Source organism: Arachis duranensis, chromosome 3 (assembly GCF_000817695.3).
Source record: "Arachis duranensis cultivar V14167 chromosome 3, aradu.V14167.gnm2.J7QH, whole genome shotgun sequence".
Classification (NCBI taxonomy): domain Eukaryota; kingdom Viridiplantae; phylum Streptophyta; class Magnoliopsida; order Fabales; family Fabaceae; genus Arachis; species Arachis duranensis.
In genome coordinates this window covers 112,761,834-112,786,816 of record NC_029774.3, presented here as the reverse complement: position 1 = coordinate 112,786,816, position 24,983 = coordinate 112,761,834, and the positions used below count along the sequence as shown (strand labels likewise).

General features: G+C 34.9%; 1 protein-coding gene across 1 annotated transcript in view; it reads right to left on the bottom strand.

The window, feature by feature from the left end:
• Positions 1-510: 510 nt before the first annotated feature.
• The window catches only part of LOC107480262 (callose synthase 5), a 31,498-nt gene continuing 7,025 nt past the window's right edge, over positions 511-24,983 (bottom strand). Inside the window, exons 5-42 of the mRNA XM_016100401.3 lie at positions 24,287-24,397; positions 24,081-24,209; positions 23,877-23,969; positions 23,680-23,771; positions 23,457-23,583; positions 23,177-23,314; positions 23,012-23,088; positions 22,740-22,812; positions 22,515-22,640; positions 21,263-21,377; positions 20,815-21,149; positions 20,302-20,354; positions 20,153-20,213; positions 19,975-20,056; positions 19,817-19,866; positions 19,627-19,713; positions 18,922-19,044; positions 18,748-18,842; positions 18,551-18,635; positions 18,326-18,486; positions 18,059-18,182; positions 17,616-17,707; positions 5,959-6,076; positions 5,721-5,872; positions 5,298-5,407; positions 5,001-5,126; positions 4,859-4,927; positions 4,564-4,753; positions 4,334-4,445; positions 4,129-4,248; positions 3,931-4,046; positions 3,771-3,854; positions 3,226-3,338; positions 2,858-3,087; positions 1,846-2,643; positions 1,520-1,570; positions 1,181-1,366; positions 511-997 (exon numbers count right to left, since the gene is read on the bottom strand). Of these exons, the coding sequence (XP_015955887.1) occupies positions 767-997; positions 1,181-1,366; positions 1,520-1,570; positions 1,846-2,643; positions 2,858-3,087; positions 3,226-3,338; positions 3,771-3,854; positions 3,931-4,046; positions 4,129-4,248; positions 4,334-4,445; positions 4,564-4,753; positions 4,859-4,927; positions 5,001-5,126; positions 5,298-5,407; positions 5,721-5,872; positions 5,959-6,076; positions 17,616-17,707; positions 18,059-18,182; positions 18,326-18,486; positions 18,551-18,635; positions 18,748-18,842; positions 18,922-19,044; positions 19,627-19,713; positions 19,817-19,866; positions 19,975-20,056; positions 20,153-20,213; positions 20,302-20,354; positions 20,815-21,149; positions 21,263-21,377; positions 22,515-22,640; positions 22,740-22,812; positions 23,012-23,088; positions 23,177-23,314; positions 23,457-23,583; positions 23,680-23,771; positions 23,877-23,969; positions 24,081-24,209; positions 24,287-24,397 (5,235 nt within the window). The 3' untranslated portion in view covers positions 511-766. The remainder of the gene's footprint in view (positions 998-1,180; positions 1,367-1,519; positions 1,571-1,845; positions 2,644-2,857; positions 3,088-3,225; positions 3,339-3,770; positions 3,855-3,930; positions 4,047-4,128; positions 4,249-4,333; positions 4,446-4,563; positions 4,754-4,858; positions 4,928-5,000; positions 5,127-5,297; positions 5,408-5,720; positions 5,873-5,958; positions 6,077-17,615; positions 17,708-18,058; positions 18,183-18,325; positions 18,487-18,550; positions 18,636-18,747; positions 18,843-18,921; positions 19,045-19,626; positions 19,714-19,816; positions 19,867-19,974; positions 20,057-20,152; positions 20,214-20,301; positions 20,355-20,814; positions 21,150-21,262; positions 21,378-22,514; positions 22,641-22,739; positions 22,813-23,011; positions 23,089-23,176; positions 23,315-23,456; positions 23,584-23,679; positions 23,772-23,876; positions 23,970-24,080; positions 24,210-24,286; positions 24,398-24,983) is intronic.

Below are 24,983 nucleotides of genomic sequence, written 5' to 3'. Positions count from 1 at the left end.
TGAGTTCTAACCTAGAAGTTACCAAAAGCATGTCTGGACTTTATTGTACTTTAATTTGAGAAAAATCAAACTAATGTTAGCCAAAATTAGCAAATTTCTGTTTGATATTACTGTACTACATACTATCTGAAGAGCTTCAATAATTCCTAATCATATTTTGCTCAACTTCCTCATTTTATGAATATATGCAGGCATAGGCCAAGTTGTTTGGTAACTCGAAGGACAATGTAGCTTTTAGAATCGAACAAAAAAGAAAAGACACATAGGACAACACATTAAACGCTGCTTTAAGGCGGTTTAATTATGTATCAACGATGTTCTCCGGAATAGGGGGATATTATTGGTATAAGATTTATATAATAGAGATATAACAGAAATAGACCATATATGTGGGTAAGCGTGTTAATTGGTATGATAAAAGGATTTGCGTGGGGTTAGAAAACAGGCATTATTAGCTCAAGAAGATGAAGAAAAAATGCATCGAAAATTCGAAACTACTTGGGCCGAGTTGAACTTGAGACTCTATCATATCGCAAAATTATATATGCCACTGCACTTTGTTGGTACAACAACAATACAACATAACAACACTGCTGCCTAAAAGCTTAAATCTAACTGCTTACTGCTTACATTAGGAATTATTCTACTGTACAATCACAATATTGAAATCTGCTGTTATAATTGCCTAAACCTTGCTCTGGTACCTGAGATATGGTACCGTCGTCTTTTGTATTGTTTGGTATTATCCTGTGTATGTTACAAGGGATTATTTATGCTTCTTTCCACCAGCCAGAATACGCTGGATTTGAAGTCCTCGGCTGAACGCTTGATTGAATAGCAGCCGAGTTTGGAATTCTGAAACAAACGGGAACCAAGCTAGTATGGCCACTGGTCCAAAGATAAGCAATCCCATCACGTATTCATACCCTCTTGATAAAGCTTTGACGGACCCCCACATTCCAATTGCCTTCACCAATGGCCTACATGCTTGAGATATCTGCTCATATAAAGATAACAGCAACATAAATCACGAGAGAATCTTCTCTGATTGCATGAATTAATCAAGTCAGCTTAGATGGTTTTGGGATTTAATATAAACAGAAATAACTTTGAGGCAATCAAATATGTTTTCAGCATCAGCAGACAAAGCAAGAGGCAATGACCACTAAAAACAAATCACCTGTATAAGTGCCCATCCTGTTGGTAAAAAAGCTAGGAGGCTCCTAAGAATGTCTTGAACTGTGAGACTAAGTAGATTAAACATCAAGACTAGAGCAACAATGCTTCCAATGAACAAAAGCACTTTGAGAAGACGAAACATCAGCTGAAAATCAGCACTGAACTTCTTTCTACCCATAGACACAATCTGCAATTTCAGATGCCAGTATGCCACTGGTTAATTACTAAAGATAACTATCAAGCTGTTTGCTAATAGTGAAAATATTAATTATTTTAAGCACTGATAGAAAATGCTCTACTAACTCAAAATGAACTCTCATATATTTCAATAAATACCAACCTTCAAAATGATCATAACAGCTACTATGACTAGCCAGGACAGACCATAAACCTGGAGAGAAATGAACGTTAGAAAGATCTCCTTGTGTTTGTGTTTAGTATTTCTTTTCCATTTTCTGCATTGTGCCCCGGGGAGGGAGTTATTTATTTATTTATATTGGGTAAACAGGGAGGGTGTTATTCGATAAAAGACTAAATTCACCTATAACCAAGGAGTTTATTGGTCCAACATGCAGATAGATGTTAAAGCAGTTAAGCCCTGAGGTCCATATGCTAAGAGTTTGACATGAAAATGTAAAATAAAATTGAATTGGAAAGCAAAATTACCATGATGCTTTTGTCACCTCTAGCTATATTTAGATGATACACAATTCCATACTGATAGACAAAGAAACGCAGGGCAAGAATCACCTCCGAAGTCCTCCCCAAAAACCCAGTAAACTGCAAATGCTCTTGTTCCTCATTCCACCATGATTCCCAGCTCTTGGTAGCAGGAACACCAATACCACCTCCACTATTCATCCATTTTGTCCAGTCATCCCAGTCCTCAACTATCTTCTGCCACTCAAATCCTGATGGATTGAAAAGGAAAGGACTAAACAACCAAGAACAAACCAAAAACCACATTGACCCTGAGAGAAGAAGATATGCAGTTGAATCAGGAGCTGCTGATCCATAAAGCTTATAACATATAAGCAATACAGCAAGCTCTAACCCTTTTACAAAGTGGCTCCTAGAGTACATCCTGTAATTCTCTGCGAACCTCTCATGACGAACTACAAAACCACGCCCAGTTGCTCTGTACTTTGCCCCTCCATGCAACAGAGTGCGCCCAAAGTAGTGCATCTTCGATCCTAGTGAGAAAGTGAAAAAAACGGGTGCTAGCTGCAGCTGCATTATTATGAGGTCACCTATAGCAGTTCTGAACCCTCTTTCTAATCCTATTTCCATGACCATGGGCAGAGTCATTAGAAGGCCTATTTGAACAAGACTTTGTGAAGCCATTGCTGCCTTTAGTGGATCGTCACCCTTTCTCTTTGCCAGTTTAACTATCGCATTTTCAAATCCACTCAATGACAGATAGAGTTTTCCATATAGGAAAGCATAAACTGTAAGGGACACTGCCTGTGAATACCAGAAGAAAACGTTAGTGCTAGATGCAGGTTTAGCTAATTAAGCAAAAAGGATAAGATTTAGGGGTGTGTAAAACTGAAAATTGTATAGGCCAGTGACCAGAAGTAAATTTTCCATAATCTATTTAAATTAGTTGGACTTATTTTTATATGAAAGATGTTTGATAATTTTATGCTTAATCCTAAAGCAAAGCATTAAGCAGTACCATAGAGCTGACATAAAATCCGACAGTTGTAAAATAGAATGATAGCATTCGGAAAAAATCAAATCGATGCCCCAGCCGGTATATATCCCTGCTTAGTGTCTGCTCTCCATTGCCACAGGCCACTTTTGCTTCAAAAAGAGAAATTTGATTGAGGCCAACATCTCTACCCTTTCCAACTTGGATATATTCATGATGAGTAACGTTTCCACGTCTTAGTGTTGAGTTGAATCCTACATAGACAAAGCCATACGATACAAGGCCAATAAAGAAATATCAAATACATACCAGCTAAAAGATAAAATAAAATAAGGAGAAGAAGAAAGAAACAAAGATAAGTCATTGCTAAAAAGATGTTACAAAAGCATTACCAGCAAATATGTCCTCACTTAAATTGATGCCACGAGAAGCCTTGCTGAAACCTCCACGGGTGAAATGGAAAATTCTATCAAAAACATCAGGATGACCATAGTGGAACCGAACCCTACAATAGGAAAACTAAATCATAAGCTGGATGATGTGTATTCTGTATTACATGTATTCCTTTTTTCCACCCCCAAATTCCTTCTTTGCATGCAACAATGTAGAAGATATTGATGATTATTGTCTCCAAATGTTCAAATAGCAAAGGAGATGTCATTTAAACAAGAAAATCAAACAAGACATAGGGAGGAAGCACAAAGTTCATCAGTAAGATAAAATGTTGCCTTAATTTGTGAAGCGGTAATAGCCATGTGCTTGTGAGAAGGTGCTTATTTATCGCACTGGGAAAACAAGCACTTCAAACAGTTAAAGAAGTTAATAACTGCTACTACAACAACTAAGCATTCTCCTACTATGATGGAGTACGTGACATGGATTACAAATCACCAATTTGCCCTGTCATAAACTTACTTCAGGGGAGATAAAAACTTACTTCAGGGGTCTTGCAAGAACTCTCTGACCAATAGTGACAAAGCTAGTTTCTTGATTTGACATAAACCAGGCCAAGGAGGAGACACTGTAACAGGTCATGAAATTAAGTAATATGGATCTGAAGATGGCAATGTGTTAGCTCAAAGTAGAACATTCATCACCTGCCAGTAAAAATATGTTCACGTACACCTAAAATGCTAGGTGGGTGCACTCCATGATCCTCATGAAATTCTTCCAGAAGGTTACGCATCTTCAGAGCTTCTTCTAAGTAGTTATCCTAGAGTAGATTTTCAAATGCCCGGGTTTAAAATGCCCCAAATAACCGTAAACGAGTTTCAAAAAAATGTATAATGTTTTACCTGATTCATGTCAATAGTCTGAAGAGCTTCCCCCCTGGTAAAAATAACTGCATGATTTTGGTTTTCAGGCTTTCCTTCTCCTATCTTTGCCGGACCAGGAAGTTTAATTCGAAATATTTCCTTTGGAGAAGATACAGAAATAATTAATTCTAAAGTAACCACCAGTAATTAACAAAACCTTTTTTTTATATCAAGATGCTGTTACTTGGTCAAGATTGTCTACAGTTTTGATCAGTACAGAATAATAAACTTTCTGTACTTTATCACCCTCTCTTTCTTCAACTTCGTCAATATATGCAACACGAAGCGATGGATTGCTACAAATGAAGAAGCAAGCACACATTAGGTTATCAAGCGAAGTGGATTTGGGAAATTAAAGCTAGATATACACTGGATTTAGGAGACACAACTTAATTTATTGATAGGAGAACATACTTAACCATCAAATTCAGGATATCTGTTGCACGACGGTCTCCACTGCGCTTCTGATTCCCATAGTTTTGACAGGTAGCAACGTATGTGAATTTCATGTCAGCCATGGCCTCTAAATTGCCATATAGGGATTTCTGACTCTTTTTATCTTGCTCAGATGGAACTGCAATAGCTTTATAGCCATCGAGTATTTCTGCCCACGTGACATAGAAAAAAAATCATGAAATCATCCTGGGGAGATAACTACTGCTTTTTCTTTCTAGCGGATTAGAAGAAGAAAAAAAAAACTTAATATCACCTTGTTCGTTAGCCATATCAAGAAATGCCTGGAGCTTTATAGCCCGCCGGTAGTACATCATTCCCCTAACTATATTAAGTGAAAAATATTAGTCGATGAAATCCAGCATGAGAGGCGGGGAAGGGGAGTCATCATCATGTACCTGTCCTACTAAGAGTTTGTCCTCTCAACGACGCCCAGTGACGTAACTGCAATACATTCTCATCTTTCTCCCATACCTCACTATCTTTCTTACACTCAAGTCGCTCCATGAAGTTATTCCACTCATCTGGCAAAATTACTAAATTATCAAAATGGAGAAAGACCCTCTATAGTGGGATTTGTTTTTAAAGTGAGAACTAAAGGTTATCCACCTCACTTATATCAAAAGACAGTATCTACCCAAAAAATGGAAAATGGAATGAATACAGTCAAAGTTATATTGTGAATTATCACAAACCAGGGAAGATCTTTTGCAGGTAATATATGATTGACACGCCATCTTCATTCTCAATCTCAAGGTCATTCTTAGAAAATACAGTCTCTTCACTATAGTATGGCGTTAGGACACTGGAAAGAAGAAAAAGAGCTCCATAAGTACAAGACAGCCTTAGAGTGCTCACATTTGAATTTTATGCATCAATAGCTCCTTCAAAAATAAAAGACTTTATGCCTGATATTTGAGATATCTGATAATCCTTCAACATTTGAAGTCATTACAGTTAAAGGAAAACATCATATAACATGGATACACATGGCTTAGATGTGAGTATGTTGACATTTAATTTGCGTAGTTTTGTGTGCACAATAAGAGCATCATTTTCCCTAAGAACAAGATGGACATATATCTTTGTGGCCAAATATTAAGGAAACTGCACCAGACCTGAATGAGAGCATTTCACGCACAGGTGGAGCACGTGGCATCTCCATGAACAATGAATTGGAAAAGAATGCAATCCTTCTCCGTACTTCACCGTTTGTTGGAACCTCATTGGCAGATTCCCTCACAGTCAATACTAGATAAAGCCGTCTTATCTGAAACAACCGTAATCATCATTGCTTATAATGATACATATAATCAAGAAAAAAAAGAATTCGATGGTGATTTCATTACTAAGTACCTGTTCCTCCCATTGTGCTGTAACCACAGGAGGGTACACTATAGCAGGTTTTATCTCAGTACCAGCAAAAACTTGTCGTCCAGTATCCTTGCTACTTTGATTAAGTTCTGCCAACTCACTTATGAGCAACACAATTAAAAGAGATTGTTATTTTGATTGGAAGAGTCATAAGTATTGTTTGTTAGGGATAATTAGAGTCACACACCCGCCTGGCTTATTAAACATTATTAGCACGAGCACATGAGCGCACCAAAATTGATTTAGAGTATCATCAGAAAATACAATAAGCAAATACATACTATGTCACCAATCGAATAACATTCTCAATTTAACGTGAAAATCTTAAAATTATCGGAGAAAAACTATGGGCCAAACTCCGAAAAATATTCACTATATTCAATCGTAACTCTAAAATAGTATGATCATAGTAGAATACTCTTTTATTACAATTTGTAGTAATTAATGGATACTAAAAAATCTACCTAAAAATCCAGTATTTACTCCTCATAACACTCTAATTTCAACTTTATCATTGCAATTAGCATATCATCAACATACAGTAGCAGATAAATTTGCGAACCATCTAAAAATTCTTTAGAGTAGATACAATTATCATATTGATTTTCTGTTATAACCAACAATAATCATAAAAGCATCAAAATTCTTGTTCCATTGCTTAGGAAATTACTTTAAGTCATATAATAACTTTTTCAACAAATAAACATGATCGTTCTTCTCTGAATCTATAAATCCTTCTGACTCATGTAAATTGTTTTCTTTAACTCACCATGATCTTACTGAGAATTTATTTCACAGAAACTATAAATTGCTTCTATTTTGGAGGAGCAACAATGCTTTATATATGAAGGGTTCTATTTATAGAAAAAAATTGAAAACAGCTGGTAGTGCCAATTTTTTCTTCTTCAATTCAGTGGCTATTTGCACCGTTTTTTCCTTTTATTTTACTAGCCAATAATGTTGACTTTTATTGCAAAAAGACAAGCCACGCACACGGTTTTCACGATCTCCACTTTGGCTTGTATTTTGCAATAGTCTTCATCTTCTCCGAACACATTGACCAAGTTTAAACAATTTTTAAATTTGCTAATTGGTAGTGATTTGGTCATCATGTTTGATGGATTCTCAGTTATAGCTATCTTCTAAATAACAACTCCAATGTTAATACTTTTTTGGATAAAATAAAGTCCGACAACAAGGTGCTCAGTGGATTTATGATAGATTGGATTCTTAGTCAAGTGAGTAATACTTTGACTATCACAATGTACATAATAACCTCTTGACTCAATTCAAAACTATTCAAAAGACCACACCTCCAAATACTTTCTTTGACAACAATGCCATATAGAGTGGCGGATCTATGGGGGCCATTGTTTTCTTATGCATTTTTCCTAAAAAAATTAAATTTTTTTCTTCATACTACAGCAACAACTAAATGTGCTTTTGTAGATATGAAAAATATTTAGGTATTTTAAACGAAAATGAAATATACATTTTTAACAAATTACATCATTTTATATATTAAAAAAATATTTAAAAATTCACTTCAAATATGATAACGGATTATTTTAGTTGTATGAAGCATTACCAAAAAAATTTATAAATACTAAAGTTTTAAGGTATGTTGCTGAATGTAACTACTTTATAATATCATTATTGACTTGACATACATATTATAAATTATAATTTGTTAACTTATATTATATTATATTTTAATTTATTTTATTTTTAATTTGGTCCTTCATATAAAATTTCTAGTTCCGCCACTAGCCATATGCTTAGCTTCAGTTGTCGATAATGCAACATAGATTGCAACATCATCTTCCAACTAATAGTATATCCAAAAATTGTAAAGATATAACCTGTCATTGATATCCTTTTATCTAGATCACCTGCATAATCAAAATCAACATAGCCGACAACTTCACAATTTTTCTGACCATTAACACCAAACATACATATGTAGAATCTCTCAAATACCTCAGTCCATTTCACAGCTTTTCAATGTACCTTTACAGAATTGTTTATAAATCTGCTGACTAAACTTACTGTCTGCGAAATATGTGGTCGAGTGCATACCATGACATACATGAGACTACCAACAACACTAGAATATGGTTCACGAAACATAAGCTCTAACTCATCCTCACTTTTTGGGCATTCTTTTGAGAATAACTTAAAATGAACAGCTAATGGGATTCTAACTGGTTTAACTTGATTCTTATTGAAGCGTTGTAGTATTTTTATAATGTAACCCTATTGTGTTAAATACAATATACCACAATACCTCTCCATATGAATCTCCATTTCCAGATTTTTTTTTTACTACTGCACCCAAGTCCTTCATCTCAAATTCCTTTTCCAATTGAGTTTTTAACATACTAATTTTAGCTTTATCATTGCAATTAGTATATCATCAACATATAATAACAGATAAATTCACGAACCATCTAGAAGATCCTTAGAGTAGATGCAATTATCATATTAGTTTATGTTATAACCAACAATAATCATAAAAGCTTCAAAACTTTTATTCCATTGCCTAGGGAATTCAAGTCATATAGTGACTTTTTCAACAAGCAAACATGATTTTTCTTCGTAGGATCTATAAATCCTTCTGGTTGACTGATGTGGATTGTTTCTTCTAACTCACCATGTAAGAAAGGTGTTTTTACATCAAACTGTTTAAACTCGTCAAGCATACTTATATAGTAGCTAACAAGACTTGGATAGAGCTATGCTTCGCAATAGGAGAGAATATCTCATTGAAATCGATACCCTCCTTCTGAGTATAGCCTTTTGCTACTACTCATGCCTTGAACCTAGGAGATTCAATGCCAGGATTTTTTTTCTTTCTTTTGAAAACCTATTTGCATTCAATCACTATGTTCCCCTTTAGAAGTTCCACCAGTTTCCATGTCTGATTTTTGTGGAGAGATTCAATCTCCTCATTCATTGTATCTAGCTACTGCTTTGACTCGTTGCTATTAATTGCTTCATGATGGCAAGAAGATTCATCTCCTGTCACATCATTTGTCACAGCCAATGCAAAGGCTATAGGATCTGCCTCTGCTGGAACATATGCACAGGAAACATATGGATTGTCTTTTTTTTTTTGCTGGTTGCAATACTGTATGGTTCTTCTTCTTTGATTTCTCCATCATTATCTCTATCATTGGATTCATGTTGTTGTTCTACTTCAGGTTGAGTAGTACCTGAGGTACTATGCTGATTTTTTTTTCTTGCTTTATTTTTCTATTGTCAAACTCTAACTCCACCTGCTTCTAGACACTATCATTTATGTCTGCCTAATCTACTTTAAACTCATGCTTCTAATTTATCATTGCATCCTCGTCAAAATGATATCTCTGCTGACAATAATCTTAGGAGAACCTGATTTCTCTGTACACCACAGATTGTAGTCTTTCACCTCTCGTGTATAAACTAGTAATATGCATCTTTTTACCATTAACTCAAGTTTACCATCACTCACACAAGCATATGCAGGGAAACTAAATATCTTCAAATCGATGGAGATCGATTTACCAGGTATGCAGCTGTATTGACTGCTCAACCCAAAATGATTTGGGAAGACCAGCATTGAGTCGCATGCATCATGCATGCTCCAGATGTGTTATGTTCATCTATTTTGAAACTCCATTTTTTTGTAGTGTTTTTTTTTTTGTGACTTAAAAGAAAACAACCAACAACAAAGAAAGAAAGAAAAATAAACAAGAAACTGCTTAAGAAAGACAGTTCCGCTAAATACTACTCTCAAACTCCTTCCAAGGCAACGGAAGCTCCACTTGAGGAGAAAGGGTTTTCATTGCAGTCTTTGTCATGATGTCTGCTACTGTGTTTGCATTATTAGGATTTGGTTGAATTAGTCCCACATTGCTTAGGATAGCAAATGGATTGGGTGGCCTAGGCTATAAATATGAGGCTAAGTTCTCTATATTCTTTGCACCAGTCGGAAACACTTAAAGCTTGTATCTGACCTTTCTTTTCTCTATATCTTTTGATTAGAGAGTGTTGTGAGGTGTAGTTAAATATTTGCTTTGAGAGTGTGGGTGTACTGGGGTGCCGGTCTTAGAGAGAAAGAAGTCTATGTGTTGTAACAATTTTTACATAGTGATATTCTCTGGTTGTCATTTGGCAACGGATGTGGTTTTTTCTCCAGTAATTGGAGTTTCCACGTTAAATTCTTGTGTTATGATTGTGTCTATTTTATTTCTTTGTGAAAGGTATTTTCTCAATGGGGAATGGTGTATTGTTCCCAACAAGTGGTATCAGAGCTTCGGTTCGGTAGGATTTATTCTTAGTATGCTCTGTGGTTGCAGCCTAGTCTGACCTTCCACTGAAAGGCAGTGTGACACTGTGAGAGTGCAGTTTGGAAAGGTTCTGGCTAAGGAAAGACTTGGTATTTAAGTGTGTCCATTGTGACCCACCTCTCTTTTCTGGAGACCCTTCCTAGTGCACGGTCTACAGTTGAGTTATACTATTCCAGTATACGGTTGCAACAATGTTAGGATATTCAAGTGCTGTGAAGCTTGAAATAGAGAAATTTGATGGAAGAATCAATTTTGGCTTGTGGCAAATACAAGTCAAGGATGTGTTGATACAATCAGGTTTGCACAAGGCGTTGAAGGAGAAGATGATTTTCTCTAGAAGATAAGAAGTATCCTCATGGTATTGCCGCACTGCCATGGATAAGGATAAGTTGTGGCAATCGGGTCCACAATTGCACACTGGCATTGGTTGGCGTTGAGATGCAAGGTGTGTGGCGGAGTTATGTCGATGGCTGAAGAACTTCCAGGAAAAGCCAATTTGAAAGTTGCACCATGAATTTTCAGCAAAGTTTCGATTTGTACCAAGGCGAAATGCTTGGAGTGGTCTAATTCCAAGTGAGTATACTTTCATGGTGGAGTATGATAGTTCTCTGAACTATGATTGTCGGTATAGACAATGGCAGCAAAGAATTGTCGGTGTTGACTATGGAAGCTGAAGATGTGTGACTATTTCAATCAAGGTGGAGATTGTTAAGATTTGGTTGAATTAGTTTCACATTGCTTAGGATAGCAAATGGAGTGGGTGGCCTAGGCTATAAATATGAGGCTAAGTTCTCCATATTCTTTGCACCAGTCGGAAACACTTAAAGCTTGTATCTGACCTTTCTTTTCTCTATATCTTTTGATTAGAGAGTGTCGTGAGGTGTAGTTAAATATTTGCTTTGAGAGTGTGGGTGTACTGGGGTTCCGGTGTTAGAGAGAAAGAAGTCTATGTGTTGTAACAATTTTCACATAGTGATATTCTCTAGTTGTCATTTGGCAACGGCCGTGGTTTTTTCTCTAGTAATTGGAGTTTCCACGTTAAATTCTTGTGTTGTGATTGTGTCTATTTTATTTCTCTGTGAAAGGTATTTTCTCAAGGGGAAATTGTGTATTGTTCCCAACATGCATCTCTTAAGATCAACCGGAGATCAGCATGCCATTTCTAAGACATGATATCTCAGATTTTTAACACCAAAGGATCAATAAAATCAGAGCAATCCTGTAAATTATTGGCAATAGTAAAGGCCTCCACACAGTCTGTCTCACATATAATGTCTCTTTGTCCCGAATCTCATGCTAAAAGAAAGCCTCTCCAAATAGCAAACAACTCTTCTTGCAAAATGCTACGACTCTCAATTGTTTCCAGATAGCCTCGTTGCCACATACCATTCTAATCTCTGCTAACACAAACAAAACCAACCGGAGCACCATTGCTAGGATAGCTAGCATCATAATTAATCTTAAAGGTACCCATTGAGGGGAGAATCCAAGAGCCACTAATGGTGGAGGGGATAGACATTCATTGCAACTCAAAAATATTTCGGAGCTCCTTTCCAAGGACAAAGCCATACCAGTCACCTTGTCTGTAGTCCAATGCTCGTGAGGATGAAAGATATCATTATTCCTTGAATGCCAAATCCACCAGAGACCAGAAAAGAATCTAAAGGGGCGCTGTTTGCTATTATGTACGAACCAACTCATCAAATCCATTGGTTGACCAAAGATTCCCAAAGATTCCCAAACTAGCTAGACTTTTGGACAATCCCGAATGTAATGTAAAACTGATTCCTGACCTGAGAAACATCGTGGACACCTATCCATGTGTGAAATGCCCCTCCTAAAACGAAATGTAGCAGTAGGAAGAGCCTCCCGAAGACATAGCCAGGCCAAAAATTTGTGCTTTTCTGAAACATGTTGACGCCAATGCCAAAGCCAATTACCCCTATCCTCCCAACTAAACATCTTCTTACTGAGCCACAAATAACCACTACGAGTATCATAAACTTTTGAAGCCGTACCAGTCCAACACCAACCAACCTCTGAACCAGCTTGAACATCCGGGTTGTAAGAGTTAATGTTGCTCTCCAGAGACTGTTTCACAGAAAAATAGATATTCTCAAGGTTCCATTATCCAGATGACCAAAGGTCCAAGATCCTGAGATCCGAATCAGAAATGTGAATATAATCCATCTCATGATACAGTCGCCCCTCTCTTCTCCATTTAGAAAACCAAAAGTTCTATTCCAAATCCCAATGCACCAAATAAAACCTTCCTTTAGGATATCCCAAGCTCAACATATACTCTTCCAAATAGAAGATCCCCTTCTTCGAGACCGACTAAAACAATCATCTTTAGAAGAATGGTATTTCTCTGTCAACAGTTGAATTCATAACTTGGCAGGATGGTGGAAAAGTTGCCAAACTAGCTTTTCAAGAAGAGCAATATTAGAACAAAAAGGATCTTTAATTCTCAGACTCCCAAACTTCTTACGGGTAGGTGACCAACACCTTCGAGTTAACTAGATTCAAGCCTCTACCATCAGTTTGGCCCTTCCATAGAAAGTTTTGCATCATTGATTCTATCTTATTAGTTACCCCTTTAAAAAAGAGAGATACTTGCATGCAGTAAGTAGGAATCGCAGACACTACTGAATTGAGCAAACAGAGTATGCCCGCCTTATTAAAAAATCTCCCTTTCCAGCTGGCTAGCCTCCCCCAAATCTTGTCCAGAATATCATTGAAAGTTATGCGTGTCACCCGAGAGTGATTAAGGTTCACCCCTAAATACTTGCCCAAGTTCTAGACGAATCTGATGGAGGACATTCCAATGAAAATCTCTTTTCTTGTCGTCGAAATATTCATAGAGCATAGCGCTTTAGATTTCACTATATTTACCTTCATCCTAGAGGCTTTGCAAAAATTTTCCAAAGTTACCATCACAGTTTGAACTTGCTATTTTTCGGTTTTACAGAAAAAAAGCAAATCATCGGCAAATATGAAATGAGAAATTCTTGAACACCCTCTAGAAATCGCAACTGGCTTCCACAAGTCCCTATCAACTTGTTGATTAATAGAACAGAACAATCTCTCCATACACAACACAAACAGATACAGTGGGATCTCCTTACCTAAGACCCCTACTCGGAGGGAAGCTATTTAATCTATCCCCATTTCAGAGGATAGACAGTGAGAAAGCAGTGACACAACGCATAATCATATTGACTGTCGGAGGAGGAAAGCCAAAACTCACAATGGTTTGTTTCAGAAACCCCAAATCCACTCTATCGTATGCTTTCTCCAAATCAATCTTAAAAGCCAGGTTGCCTTTCTTTGACTTTGTCTTCTTCATTAAATGGAGAACCTCTTGTGCTACAATGATGTTGTCTGGGGTTCCTCTCCCCGAGATAAATCCTTTTTGAAGGGACCCAACAATCTCTTTGAGATGGGGACGAAGTCTATTGACTAGGACCTTCGTTATAACTTTGTAAACCACATTATAGAGACTAATAGGTCGAAAATCCTTCATGGAAATCGGATTTTCTACTTTCAGAATAAGAACCACAAGAGTTTCCATCATCCTTGGATCTATATCCAAACCAGAAAACGTATGACGAACCATAGTCCAAACATCAAAACCAACAATCTCCCAGTATTCTTTAAAGAAGAAAGCCTAAAACCCATTAGGGCCCGACGCCTTAAAAGAATGCATACTGAAAAAAGCTGACTTAACTTCTTCCAGAGTAACTGGCACTGTGAGGCTACAACAAGCTTCATCATTCAGAGAAAGTAGCGGCACATCACCAAGACAAACTAAATCTACATCCTCCGACTGCCAGAATAGGCGTTTATAAAAGGATTTAGCTCTGTACCCCGGATGAGTTGCCCAAGCTGCAATAAACCGAAAAGGTCTATTCTTTTTCGGTTGGGGACGACCTGTACATCGTTTTAGGATAGGACAATGATCAGACTTGAACCTATTTAAAATTTTTGCATAAGCCTCTGGAAAGAGAGATAACCATCCACTGTTGATATAGACCCGATCAAATTTTTTTGCCACCTCAACACCATTTTTTTACCCTTCTGTACCAAGAAAATCGTCTTCCAATAGTTTTCAAATCAAATAGATCACTATCCCCTAGAGAGGCAGCAAGCCAATCTGCATGGCAACTCGAAAAGAGGCAACCCTTAGATTCGTGAGAGAATAGTACTTCATTAAAATCACCAAGAACAATCCATGGCCCACATAAAGACGAAGACTGAATAACAAGATAATCCAATAGCAGAACTCTGGTATTAAACCGAGGACTACCATAGATACCACTGCACCTCCAAATTACATTATTTACCTAAACCTCAATTGTAATACACTAATCGAAAGCATCAATCCATTTGCAGTGAGCACCCTGCATTGCAGAAAGGAACCAGATACCTCCCTTATGTTCTGACGTCTCCACTATACTAATAGAGTGATAACCAAGTCTTTCCCATAACAGTTTCAAGTGTTGAAAATGATAGTGAATTTCAACCACAATAAAAATTACATGTTTAAATTTTTTAACCAGCTCTTTATAATTTACCCGAACTAACTTATTAGAACCACCCCTAATATTCTAAGCTATTATATTTAAATTCTCCATAATATAAGATATAAAAATATAAAATAAGGATATCAAAATACTTCACCAACCTAAAACCGAGGCTTCCCCAGCGGGAGTGACTTCCGTGGAGGTACAGTTTGGTGCCTCACTATAGTAGTATTTCTATAGAGCTTTGCAAATTCTTGATGGAAAAACTCTTCGCCATTGCGGTTCTTAGTCTCTTGACTAAACGCCTGATTTGTTTCTCGACCATGGCCTTTCACTGCTTGAATTTGCCGAACACTTCATCTTTTTTCTTCAAAAAATAAATCTAGACCTTTCTGGTATAATCATCGATCAATGCGAGAAAATAACGAGCTTCACCTAGCGAGTTGACAAGGGGAGGAACCCAAACGTCTGAGTGGACATATTCCAATATCCCCTTGCTATTATGTTTATAGGAGTTGAACTTGACTCGTTTTGATTTCCAAAGACACAGTTTTAACAGAAACCAAGTTTACAAATCTTCAGGCATTTCAGCATGCCTTTACTAGTAAGTATGGATATTCTTTTCTCACTCATGTGACAAGTCTCATATGCCATAGTCGTGTAGCATCGTTATCACCTTTCTTCGAGGATAAAACAACAGCATTTCCGCTACCTATGGTCTTCTACAATAAATAGATCCTACCATGAAGCTTTCCTTTCATTAGCACCATTGAGCCTTTTAATACTTTCAAGAAATTGCCTTCACCAATGAATTTGTAATCCTTTTTGACAAGGGCACTCAAGGAAGTCAGATATTTACCTTGTTCTGGTAGGTGCCATGAATTAATCAATATACTAGTACAATCATCTAATGTGATTCATACCTTTCCTTCACCTATAACTGGAATAGTTTGTTATCTCTCAACCTAACCTTTCCTTCTCTATTTTTGTAGGAAGTGAAAAGATCTTTCTTAGGTGTCATATGGAAGGATGCGCCAAAATCCATGATCCACTCATCTCTGTAGTTATCAGTAAATACAATTAGAGTAGAACTAGTATCATTGTCATCAGAACTTTCAATTATTATATTGGCAGAACTTTTGATTTCTCCATCCTTTGTGGGCAATTTCTTCTAATGTGTCCCAATTGTTAGCAATGAAAGCACTTCACAGACTTGTGCTTCTTGGACTTTGATCTTTTCTTACTCAAGCTTGTAGATCCTCTTTCTTTATTACGTCCTTTTGTCACGAACAATTCATCTGCTGGTGATTCAATAGTGGATCCAGACACTAATATCTAATATTCTTTTGTCATCGGTGCATCTTTGATTTTGTACTGTAATTTCATATCTACCTTATAACATGGTATCATAAAAATTATCGTACGAGAAAGGTAGTGACGTCAACAGGATTATGGCTTGATCAACATCTTCTCCTATTAGTCTAGATTCTCCAACATTGGATATCATTCTATTGAAGTCATCTATATGTTCTGAGTTTGCCTTGTTTCCTGCATACTTGAAGGTGTACAATCGATCCTATTGATATAACTTATTGGATAAGGTCTTTATAGACTATTTATTCTCTGAAGTCTTCATAAAGAATAAACAGTTATTTCTTTCATATCCTCTCGCAAAGCATTGTCTACAAGACTTAGTCATATAGTACTCCTTGCTTTGGCCATTGCCTCTTTCTTTTCTTTTTAAGAAAATGTCGCTGGCAATTTACATCAGCTTGCAGTGCATCTACTATACCATAATGGTCTAGTAGAGACTCCGCCTTCAACTTCCACAAGCTAAATCATTTGAACCGTCAAGTTTCTTCATTGCAAATTTTGGTACCGACATCTTGGATTTGAAATCAAGAATATTTTTCTAATAACAAAGAACAACTCTTTTCTTATGTGAAAGATCAGACAATACTGCAATTACAGAGCATATTCAGATTGATGTTTACCCTAAAACCAAATATCACTTGTTGGGAATAATTGGAATCAGGTACACTCCTAGCGTACTAAACCCTATGAGGGTGAGTGGAAGCGCACCAAAACTGATGTAGAATATCACCAGTAAATACAACAAGTAAAATTGTAAACGTTGTAATTTCGTACAGGTGAATGATAACTATATAGGTAAATAGTACTATATAGTGAACAGTACCCGTACAATGAACACTGCAATATGTATACTATGTCAGCAACAGAATAACACCCTCAATTTAACGTAAAAACTCCAAAATTATCGAAAAAATTTACCAACCAAACTCCAAAAAATATCCACTATATTCAATAGTAATTATAATAGTGTGATAACAGTAAAACACTCTTTTACTATAATTTATAATGACTAATGAATATTAAAAATTTTACCTAAAATCTAGTGTTTATTCCTCAACACTCTAATTTTATATCACACAGCTTTTCTAATATTACACTCACTACAAGAGAATTATTTCATAGAAATTATGAATTGCTTCTGTTTCGAACGAGGAACAATGCTGTATGAAGGGTTCTGTTTATAGAAAAAAAAATGGGCACTGTAGCACAGCTACAATACAGCTCTAGTGCCAATTTTTTCTTTTTCAATTCGGTGGCTACTTGCACCGTTTCTTTCTTTTATTTTACTAGCCAACAATGTTAATTTTTATTGCAAAAAGACAAGCAACACTCGTACGGTTTCAACATTGTTATCATATTAATTTATAACTAACATATTTGAAATTCAATTCACTTAAGTGAAACCAACCTGATTTCGTTGACCATCATATCAGTAACCACTTCTAAGATGTCTTGCAGCAACACTACTACTGTATTTCGCTTGGATGGATCCGCATCTTTCTGTGACAAGAAAGCATGACACAAGTTTCCAAATACTAAGTCAAGACACCATTCAAGAATACAAGCTACAGAATTATATTATATTAGCAAATTGGTAGGAACTTCATGCCTAGAGATTTACAATTTTATTATCTCTTAAATAAAAAACTTAATTTGAGAAAAAATAGTTCCCAATAACTGAGATGCGAGAGAAAAAAAATTGAAAATTAAGGTTTACATTGACCCCAATAATGACTTGAGTATGTGTCTCTCTCAATAAGTTAAAAAATGTGATGAAATACAGTTATTGTTGCCTAAAGGCTTTATATAAGAAAGAGTAGAGATTAGAGATGCATATTCTAAATGTCTCACCAAGATTTCCACAAGCTCCACAAACTTTTTAAAAAGGGAAGGTAAAAAGCTCATTCGGAAATTGGTAGTAAGTGTATTCTTTGATATGTTGTTCTTAACTTCTTTAGTGATGATAGAAATTATCCTGTTCCAGCACAATAAATTCATAAGTGCTGATAATGATTCAATTTTAATGAAATTTCATAAGGCATCTTCAATCACATGTGCTACTAAATAAAAACAACAAGGAAAAAAAAAAGGAAAAGAAAAAAGAACCCTTAATGGTACCTCTTTTCATTTTCACCGACAACCAAATCACGAAGAACATGTTTAAGAGATTGATAACATTCGATCACAGCACACTTCATGTATTGATCTGCACTTATGCGCTTCCAAAGATCAGAGTCCTTTCCTCGAAATTGAGTTGCCATATCCAGAGCTACAGGAATCTGTAAAGGCTACAGTCAATCACGAGCTGGTCAAACATAAATATTAAAATCCAGTTATACAGACCTTGCTTGCAAGCAAAAACGGTGGCCACTGAATTGTTTTCAGACGAGAATCTGAAGAGTAAGGAACCAGCAAAAGATCCATTTCCCTGGATTTTGCAAGCACTTAGTAATAAGTGATGAGCATAGAAAATAAGGATCAAGGAGAAAGTAATAGAAACCAGGTAAGAGCAACTAAAGACATTTTCTTTGAGGCCTTGCCTATCACTAATGAGATCTTCCTCACGAAAACTGCAAATAATTTCATTCCATAATTGCGCAAATTTGGCAGCTTCACTTCTTCTGCTAGCAGAAATCTATACAAGCATGGAAATTGAAGTGAAGAGAATAACGAGATTTATTTTTAATGTACTAAGCAATGAAAATGAGGTAGACCTCATCAAATTTCTTTGAGAAAGAGAATTTCTTTCCTTGCTTCTTTTGGGAAGGAACCAAGTATGTGTTGAATGCACCGGGCAATGACTGGAACCGTGATCTCAGCATGCTCATAGTGTGTATCTGTATAACCAAATGGATAACAACATTAACTGAATATCAAAGCATTACTGTGAACTGATTATTCCATAAAAAGTTTTCCCATCTCAAGTTCACCCTTAAATGAAAAGGATAGTCCAAGTTTATCAACAAGTTGGAGACTTGGAATTCATAAAACTGTTGTAAATGATTATCCAGCATCATATGTCTCCAAATTGCTCCTTTAAATTTCTCAAATTGATTACGTATGTTTGATTGTTAGTATGTGAGTGTGTGTTGCAAAAATGTAGAAAGCAGAAAAGATTATGTATCACAAATCCTGTTCAGAAATAGCAAGCTAAAGAAAGGATAAAATTGATAGCGGCCTCTCCTAGATTTTGGTCCATAACTGAAAATTAAGGTCCAAGTTTCTTTATAGATTGGATACTTCAGAAGTTCATAAAAACATAAGCAGATGATGATCCAGTACTATGTATCCCAAAGGATCCTAATCATTTTTCATCTTGATTAAATAAGTTCAATTTTTAGTTAGATGCGCAAGTCTGCATTAGTTTATCGCAAATACTCCTCAGACATTGCTAGTAATATGACAAAATTGATTACGACCTCTCCTAGACGATCAAAGGCTCCAATAACACCACCGTACAAAGTTGAGAAGACTGCGTACCAAATTTGTGCATCCATGAAATAAACCTGTATTGAAAATTCAAATAACGACATAAAATTTCTGATAACTCATCTGAACAAGTGGAAAGATTAATATATGAACATAAACATGAAAATATAGCATTAGCACCATGAGTACAGGAGCCCAGAGTGCAACGACTGCGCTATAGTTATGCCGAGCTGCATAGACCAGCAAATATTAGATCAACAAAATGAATAGCATGCTACAATACAAGGTAATCATGAAGGGGAAAAAAAAGAAGAAAACAAGCAGGAGGAGGAGAATACCATCGGGGAAAAACTCGTGCCAACCATAGTCAACATGTTTAATGGCCATTATTAACTTTGTTGGCTCAATCAGAGGTTTTATCTGAATATAGACAAAGCAGTTAAAATCTTAAAAGAGGCCCAATAACTTCATAAGCTTAGTTTTAATTAACAAGTACTGAACATATAGGGTTTTTACTTGGACAAAATAGCTGAACGAAAATTTGGAAGCCAATAGTAGGACCCAGAAAATAGTGTACCTGGCATTCAAGAATGAACATAAATGATGGAACAATAATTTTCAGACAATAAACAAGGGGACAATCCAATAGTTTGCATGAAACTTACTTTAGGAGAGCAAATTGATTTTCGTGCATTCCTCTTCCAACATATATTCTTGGCTGCAAGGGGAGAAAAACAAATCATTTAGAAAACGAGAAAGGGGGAGGAATTACTTTGACCAGCCTATTATGCCAAATATATGTTTTTTATATGACTAACCGTCACTGGCTCATCGTATTTGTGTATTCAAAACATACACATCCAAGTCTTTTTATAAACGAAGTACAAAGATAAACAATAAGACTTACATTAATGTTAGTTATAACTGATTTTTGTTATGTTAGACTAATTTAATTAGACTTAATTAACAAAAAGACTTAAATGTATAGTATTATTTTATATTTCTATTAGCTTGATGTTCTTCGTATGAAAGAGATCAGCCTTTTCCATGTCAATAATATTCAGTTAAGAAACCGTACTACATGAGAAGTTTCTTACAAACCGAAAATTTTCAACATATATTATCTAACAACGAACAGAAATAGTTCAATACGTTAGAGAATAAGACAACATGAGTACCTGAGACCACCACAAGAAGAGTCTGACTATGTGCCAGTCTGAGTTTTCAATCCAACGCCTGAGCATTGGGAAAAGAAAGAGTATAGCTGCTAGTAGATTTGGAAGCATATACAATGCAACTGCAAAGAGATACAACGGTGGAATGCCCTCTATTTTATCAAGAAAGGAAAGCAGCTGCTTGAGAGCTTGAGGGGAACCCTTGATGGCATGCACGTAGAAGGCTGAAAGAATGATAGTCCAACAAAGACTGACAATGACTTTAAGAATATTTCTTAGCACATCAGTGAATTTCCACCGATGATAGCCTGGAAAGTTCAGGAGCAGGTCCAGGATACCTAAATCAAAATAACAAATGAAGACAAGAAATAGTAAATTTCTATGACAATGCGGAAGAAGAAAAATAGGACAGTAAAAAAAATTAAGAGCCACTTAAGTAAATGTGTCAAACTTTGAAGTAAGCGCAGAATGGATGCTGTGATGAAGATACTAGAGAGATTAAATAAGACATCTTTCTGAAAGATATCCATCAGTGAAATCCCATCCCATGCAATAATGAACATCACCTGTAATAAGAATCCCAAAGCATTGTGCAACCAAATTAACCACATTTAAATCCGCGCGTTGAGCGAAATTAAAAGAATTAATTTGGATATATAAACAAAATTTTAATTAATACAATTAAATAATATTAAAAATATAAACTGTTAAAAAATAATATATAAATAACAAAGACAATATTTAATTAGATTAAAAATAAAAAAATTTAAAAATATTATAAAAACATCATACATTATTATAGTATTTTAAGAATTCATCACCCAACATATAGGAAATAAATTATTTGGCAAACTAAAATAAAAAAAATGTGGCCATCAACCAAATTTTTTAAACACTTGTGCAAAATATTAACAAGAATAGAGGATAAAAAGTGAGAAGCATAAAATTATGGGAGAGAAAATAAAGAAGATGTGTGAAGTGAATATTAATTTATATAGTAAACATAAATAGAGGTGAGAATAAAAAGAGAAAATAAATTAAATTTTATTAACTAATTTATATTTATTAAAAAATAACATTAATATTAAAGGCATAAAATAACTTACATAGAAATAAACAATAAAATATATTAACAAGTAAGAATAAACACTACATAGAAGAATAAAAAATAATGTACTACTAAAAACATTATAAAATAATAATTTTACAAAAATATTTATGTAGCAATATTAGAATATATCTAATATGTTGAGAATTTATTGTGTCAGTATGTGATTTTTTTTACACATTATAATAAATTGATAGATAAATAGATAAAAAAAATTTAAAAAATAATTTTTTTCAATAAAATATATAATATTAAAATTGTCTACAATTCATATAAACAAACAATTTTTATATTATAATTTTTTTTAAATTAAATATTTTAGCATGTGAAATTAGAACATTAATACTCAATCAATTATAAAGATGTTATTTTTTATAATAATATAAATGTAATTCTAAGATATAATTTTTTATGTTATTATAAAATAAATGACATGACAGTTTTATATTAAAGTTAAAACTTAAAAGCTTATACATCAATTGTTCACTATAATATTAGTTTGGGTCCTCTCTTATATGTTATAATAAATATGGAAAAATACTTGCTTAAGCGTTTCCTTAATTGCTTCTATTGAAAAAAAAAAAAAGAAAAATACCTGTAAACCCAGAATAAAAAAGGTCCAAAGTCTATCGAAACTGTGGAAGAGGTGCCAGAATGATCGCGTCTCAACAAAATTTGATTTCCCTGTTTTTCCAGATTTTCTTGGAACACCCTTTTTTCCCTAATATTACATTTTTATAAGTTGAGAATTAAATAAGTAGTATTTTACAATCGGACCAGTAACTTCGTAGACTATGTATACTTTATAGTCAGTTTATACCCGATCATTTGTCGATTTAAAAAATTCACCATCATCACGCATTGGCCATCCAAGAGAAAAGCAATCAGGTGACCTGCAACACAGTGCATAAAATAAATAAATAAAATAAAATAAATTTATGAGAAGTTAATAATTAATAATTATTAAATAATAATTTAATCAAACATATTAAATCATCTATAGATTTTGAATTTAGATCAAATAAATTCAAACCATGCTGACAAAACGGGCCAAAAAGTCTGATTCAAAGATAAAATACAAAGGAAACAAACCAGAAATACTCATTTAGATCGTCATAGTTGCACCATGCTGAGTGAGGAGCCGTTCCATTTTTGCTCCTCTTGGCTTCCTGTATTAATTAACTGGGCTACTAAGGGACACAGGTACCTAGACAATATAAATACTTGACTATTGCAATGTCTCAAAGAAAAGCATACCGTGTCTATTACTCGGTAGAGGGGAGTTATAACCTTGCGTAGAAATGCCTCTTCATCACCACCATAAGAAGGCTTGATATTTTCACCCGTAACAATGCTGACATTTCCAGCCATTAGACCGTGTAGTTCATATGCCATCTGAAGTTAGAATTGACCATTATTAGCAGAGCAAAACATTACTTAAAAACAAGGATTACAGTAGAAAAACAGTGATAGCACATTTACATGAGATTCAAGCACAAACAAAATGAACCATGCGCAGATTAATTTGTACACTCACGTTGTGAAATATGTAGCATAGGCACTCAGGCATGAAGCGAACATTGGACGCCTCACCCCAGATGAGAAGGTACAAGCCCATATAAAGCAACTTCCTCTGTTGCACCTCTTGCTGACCTTGAGGAAGTCTATGTGAGAGAATATGATAAAGTGATCATTAAATTTTTTATGATGAGCTAAAAGAAGCATAAGTGTTCACTCATGCATATACTGTTATGCCTCACCGTAAACTATGTTTTCGTCCCAAGAATTTGCACCATTTTTTATAATTCTTAAAAAGCTCTTTCATCACTTCATCAACAGCACGATCATCGAGCTGCAATTCATTCAAATAAGATAAAATACAAATAAAAATAAAAATAGAAAGAAACAGCAGAATAAAAACTATTAGGCCAAAGCCAAATACAAGACAGGTACGTGCCATGTTTAGAGGCTCAGGTTTAGGGTGTAGCCTTATATGAGAATTAGCAAGAAGCAGAATCAGATGCTCTCTCTGATTCCTGACGTTGTCCCTCTGCACACAAATTTACCATATGCAATAACAATTTAAGCAGATTATACAAAAAAAATGTAATGAATCATAAATCATTCTCCTCTAGCATTGTGTGTTGGTCAAAATACATGCCTGGAAACCAAACATGGCTTTAAGCCAATCAAGCATGTCTAAGTCTCCTGTTCTCTGTCTTTGTTGCTCGAAAGAACTAGGCCAGTTCAAGCCTTGTGTGTTCCATAGCGCAGAAACAGCAGCTTTAATCTAATAAGGAAAGAAAGTCCAAGAACTCAGTGCAGTCATAATCAACAACGAAACTTCACTACCAACAGAAGCAACACCTCTTCAAATTGCATAATGGGTAGAGAAGCACCAGCAGAATCCAGAGGAAGGATATTATAAGGTGTATAAATTTCCTTTTTTTCCTGGACATCTCTGGCAGCCGCGATAATCTGCAAAAGAAAATTTACGCTCCAGGATCTGAATATTGAAATGATAAAAAGAGGGATGAAATTCCCATTTTAGAACAAAATTAATATTTTTTTCGCTAATAATATTACAAAAATATAAATCTTTTAAAATTATATTAATCTTATTATTATAGATTACGACACAAAAAATTTATGACATTAAATTATTTTTACAAAAAAGTCATAAGAGACAAAAGTCTCCATCAGTATAGATAAAAAAATTAAATAATAAAATTTTTAGTTATTATTTTTATGTGAAAAAGTCTAATTTTTTATTAGTAATTAATTTTAACATTCGTTATCGAAAATTTAAAATAATTTAATGTGTATAATTTTACATTTAAAATATTTTAATTGTAAAAAAATATCGAATGACATATTTTGATTTGTCAAATTACTAATATAAAATATAATTATATATAGAGTAAAAATAGTAGAGAGAAATATAAAAATGGAGAGAGGTAGATGAGAGAATTTAGGAAATGAATTTATTAATTTTGAAAAAAAATTCTCAATGACCTATTTGTCCTTCGAACTTTATTTGTAAAATAACGTCAAGGACTTAGTT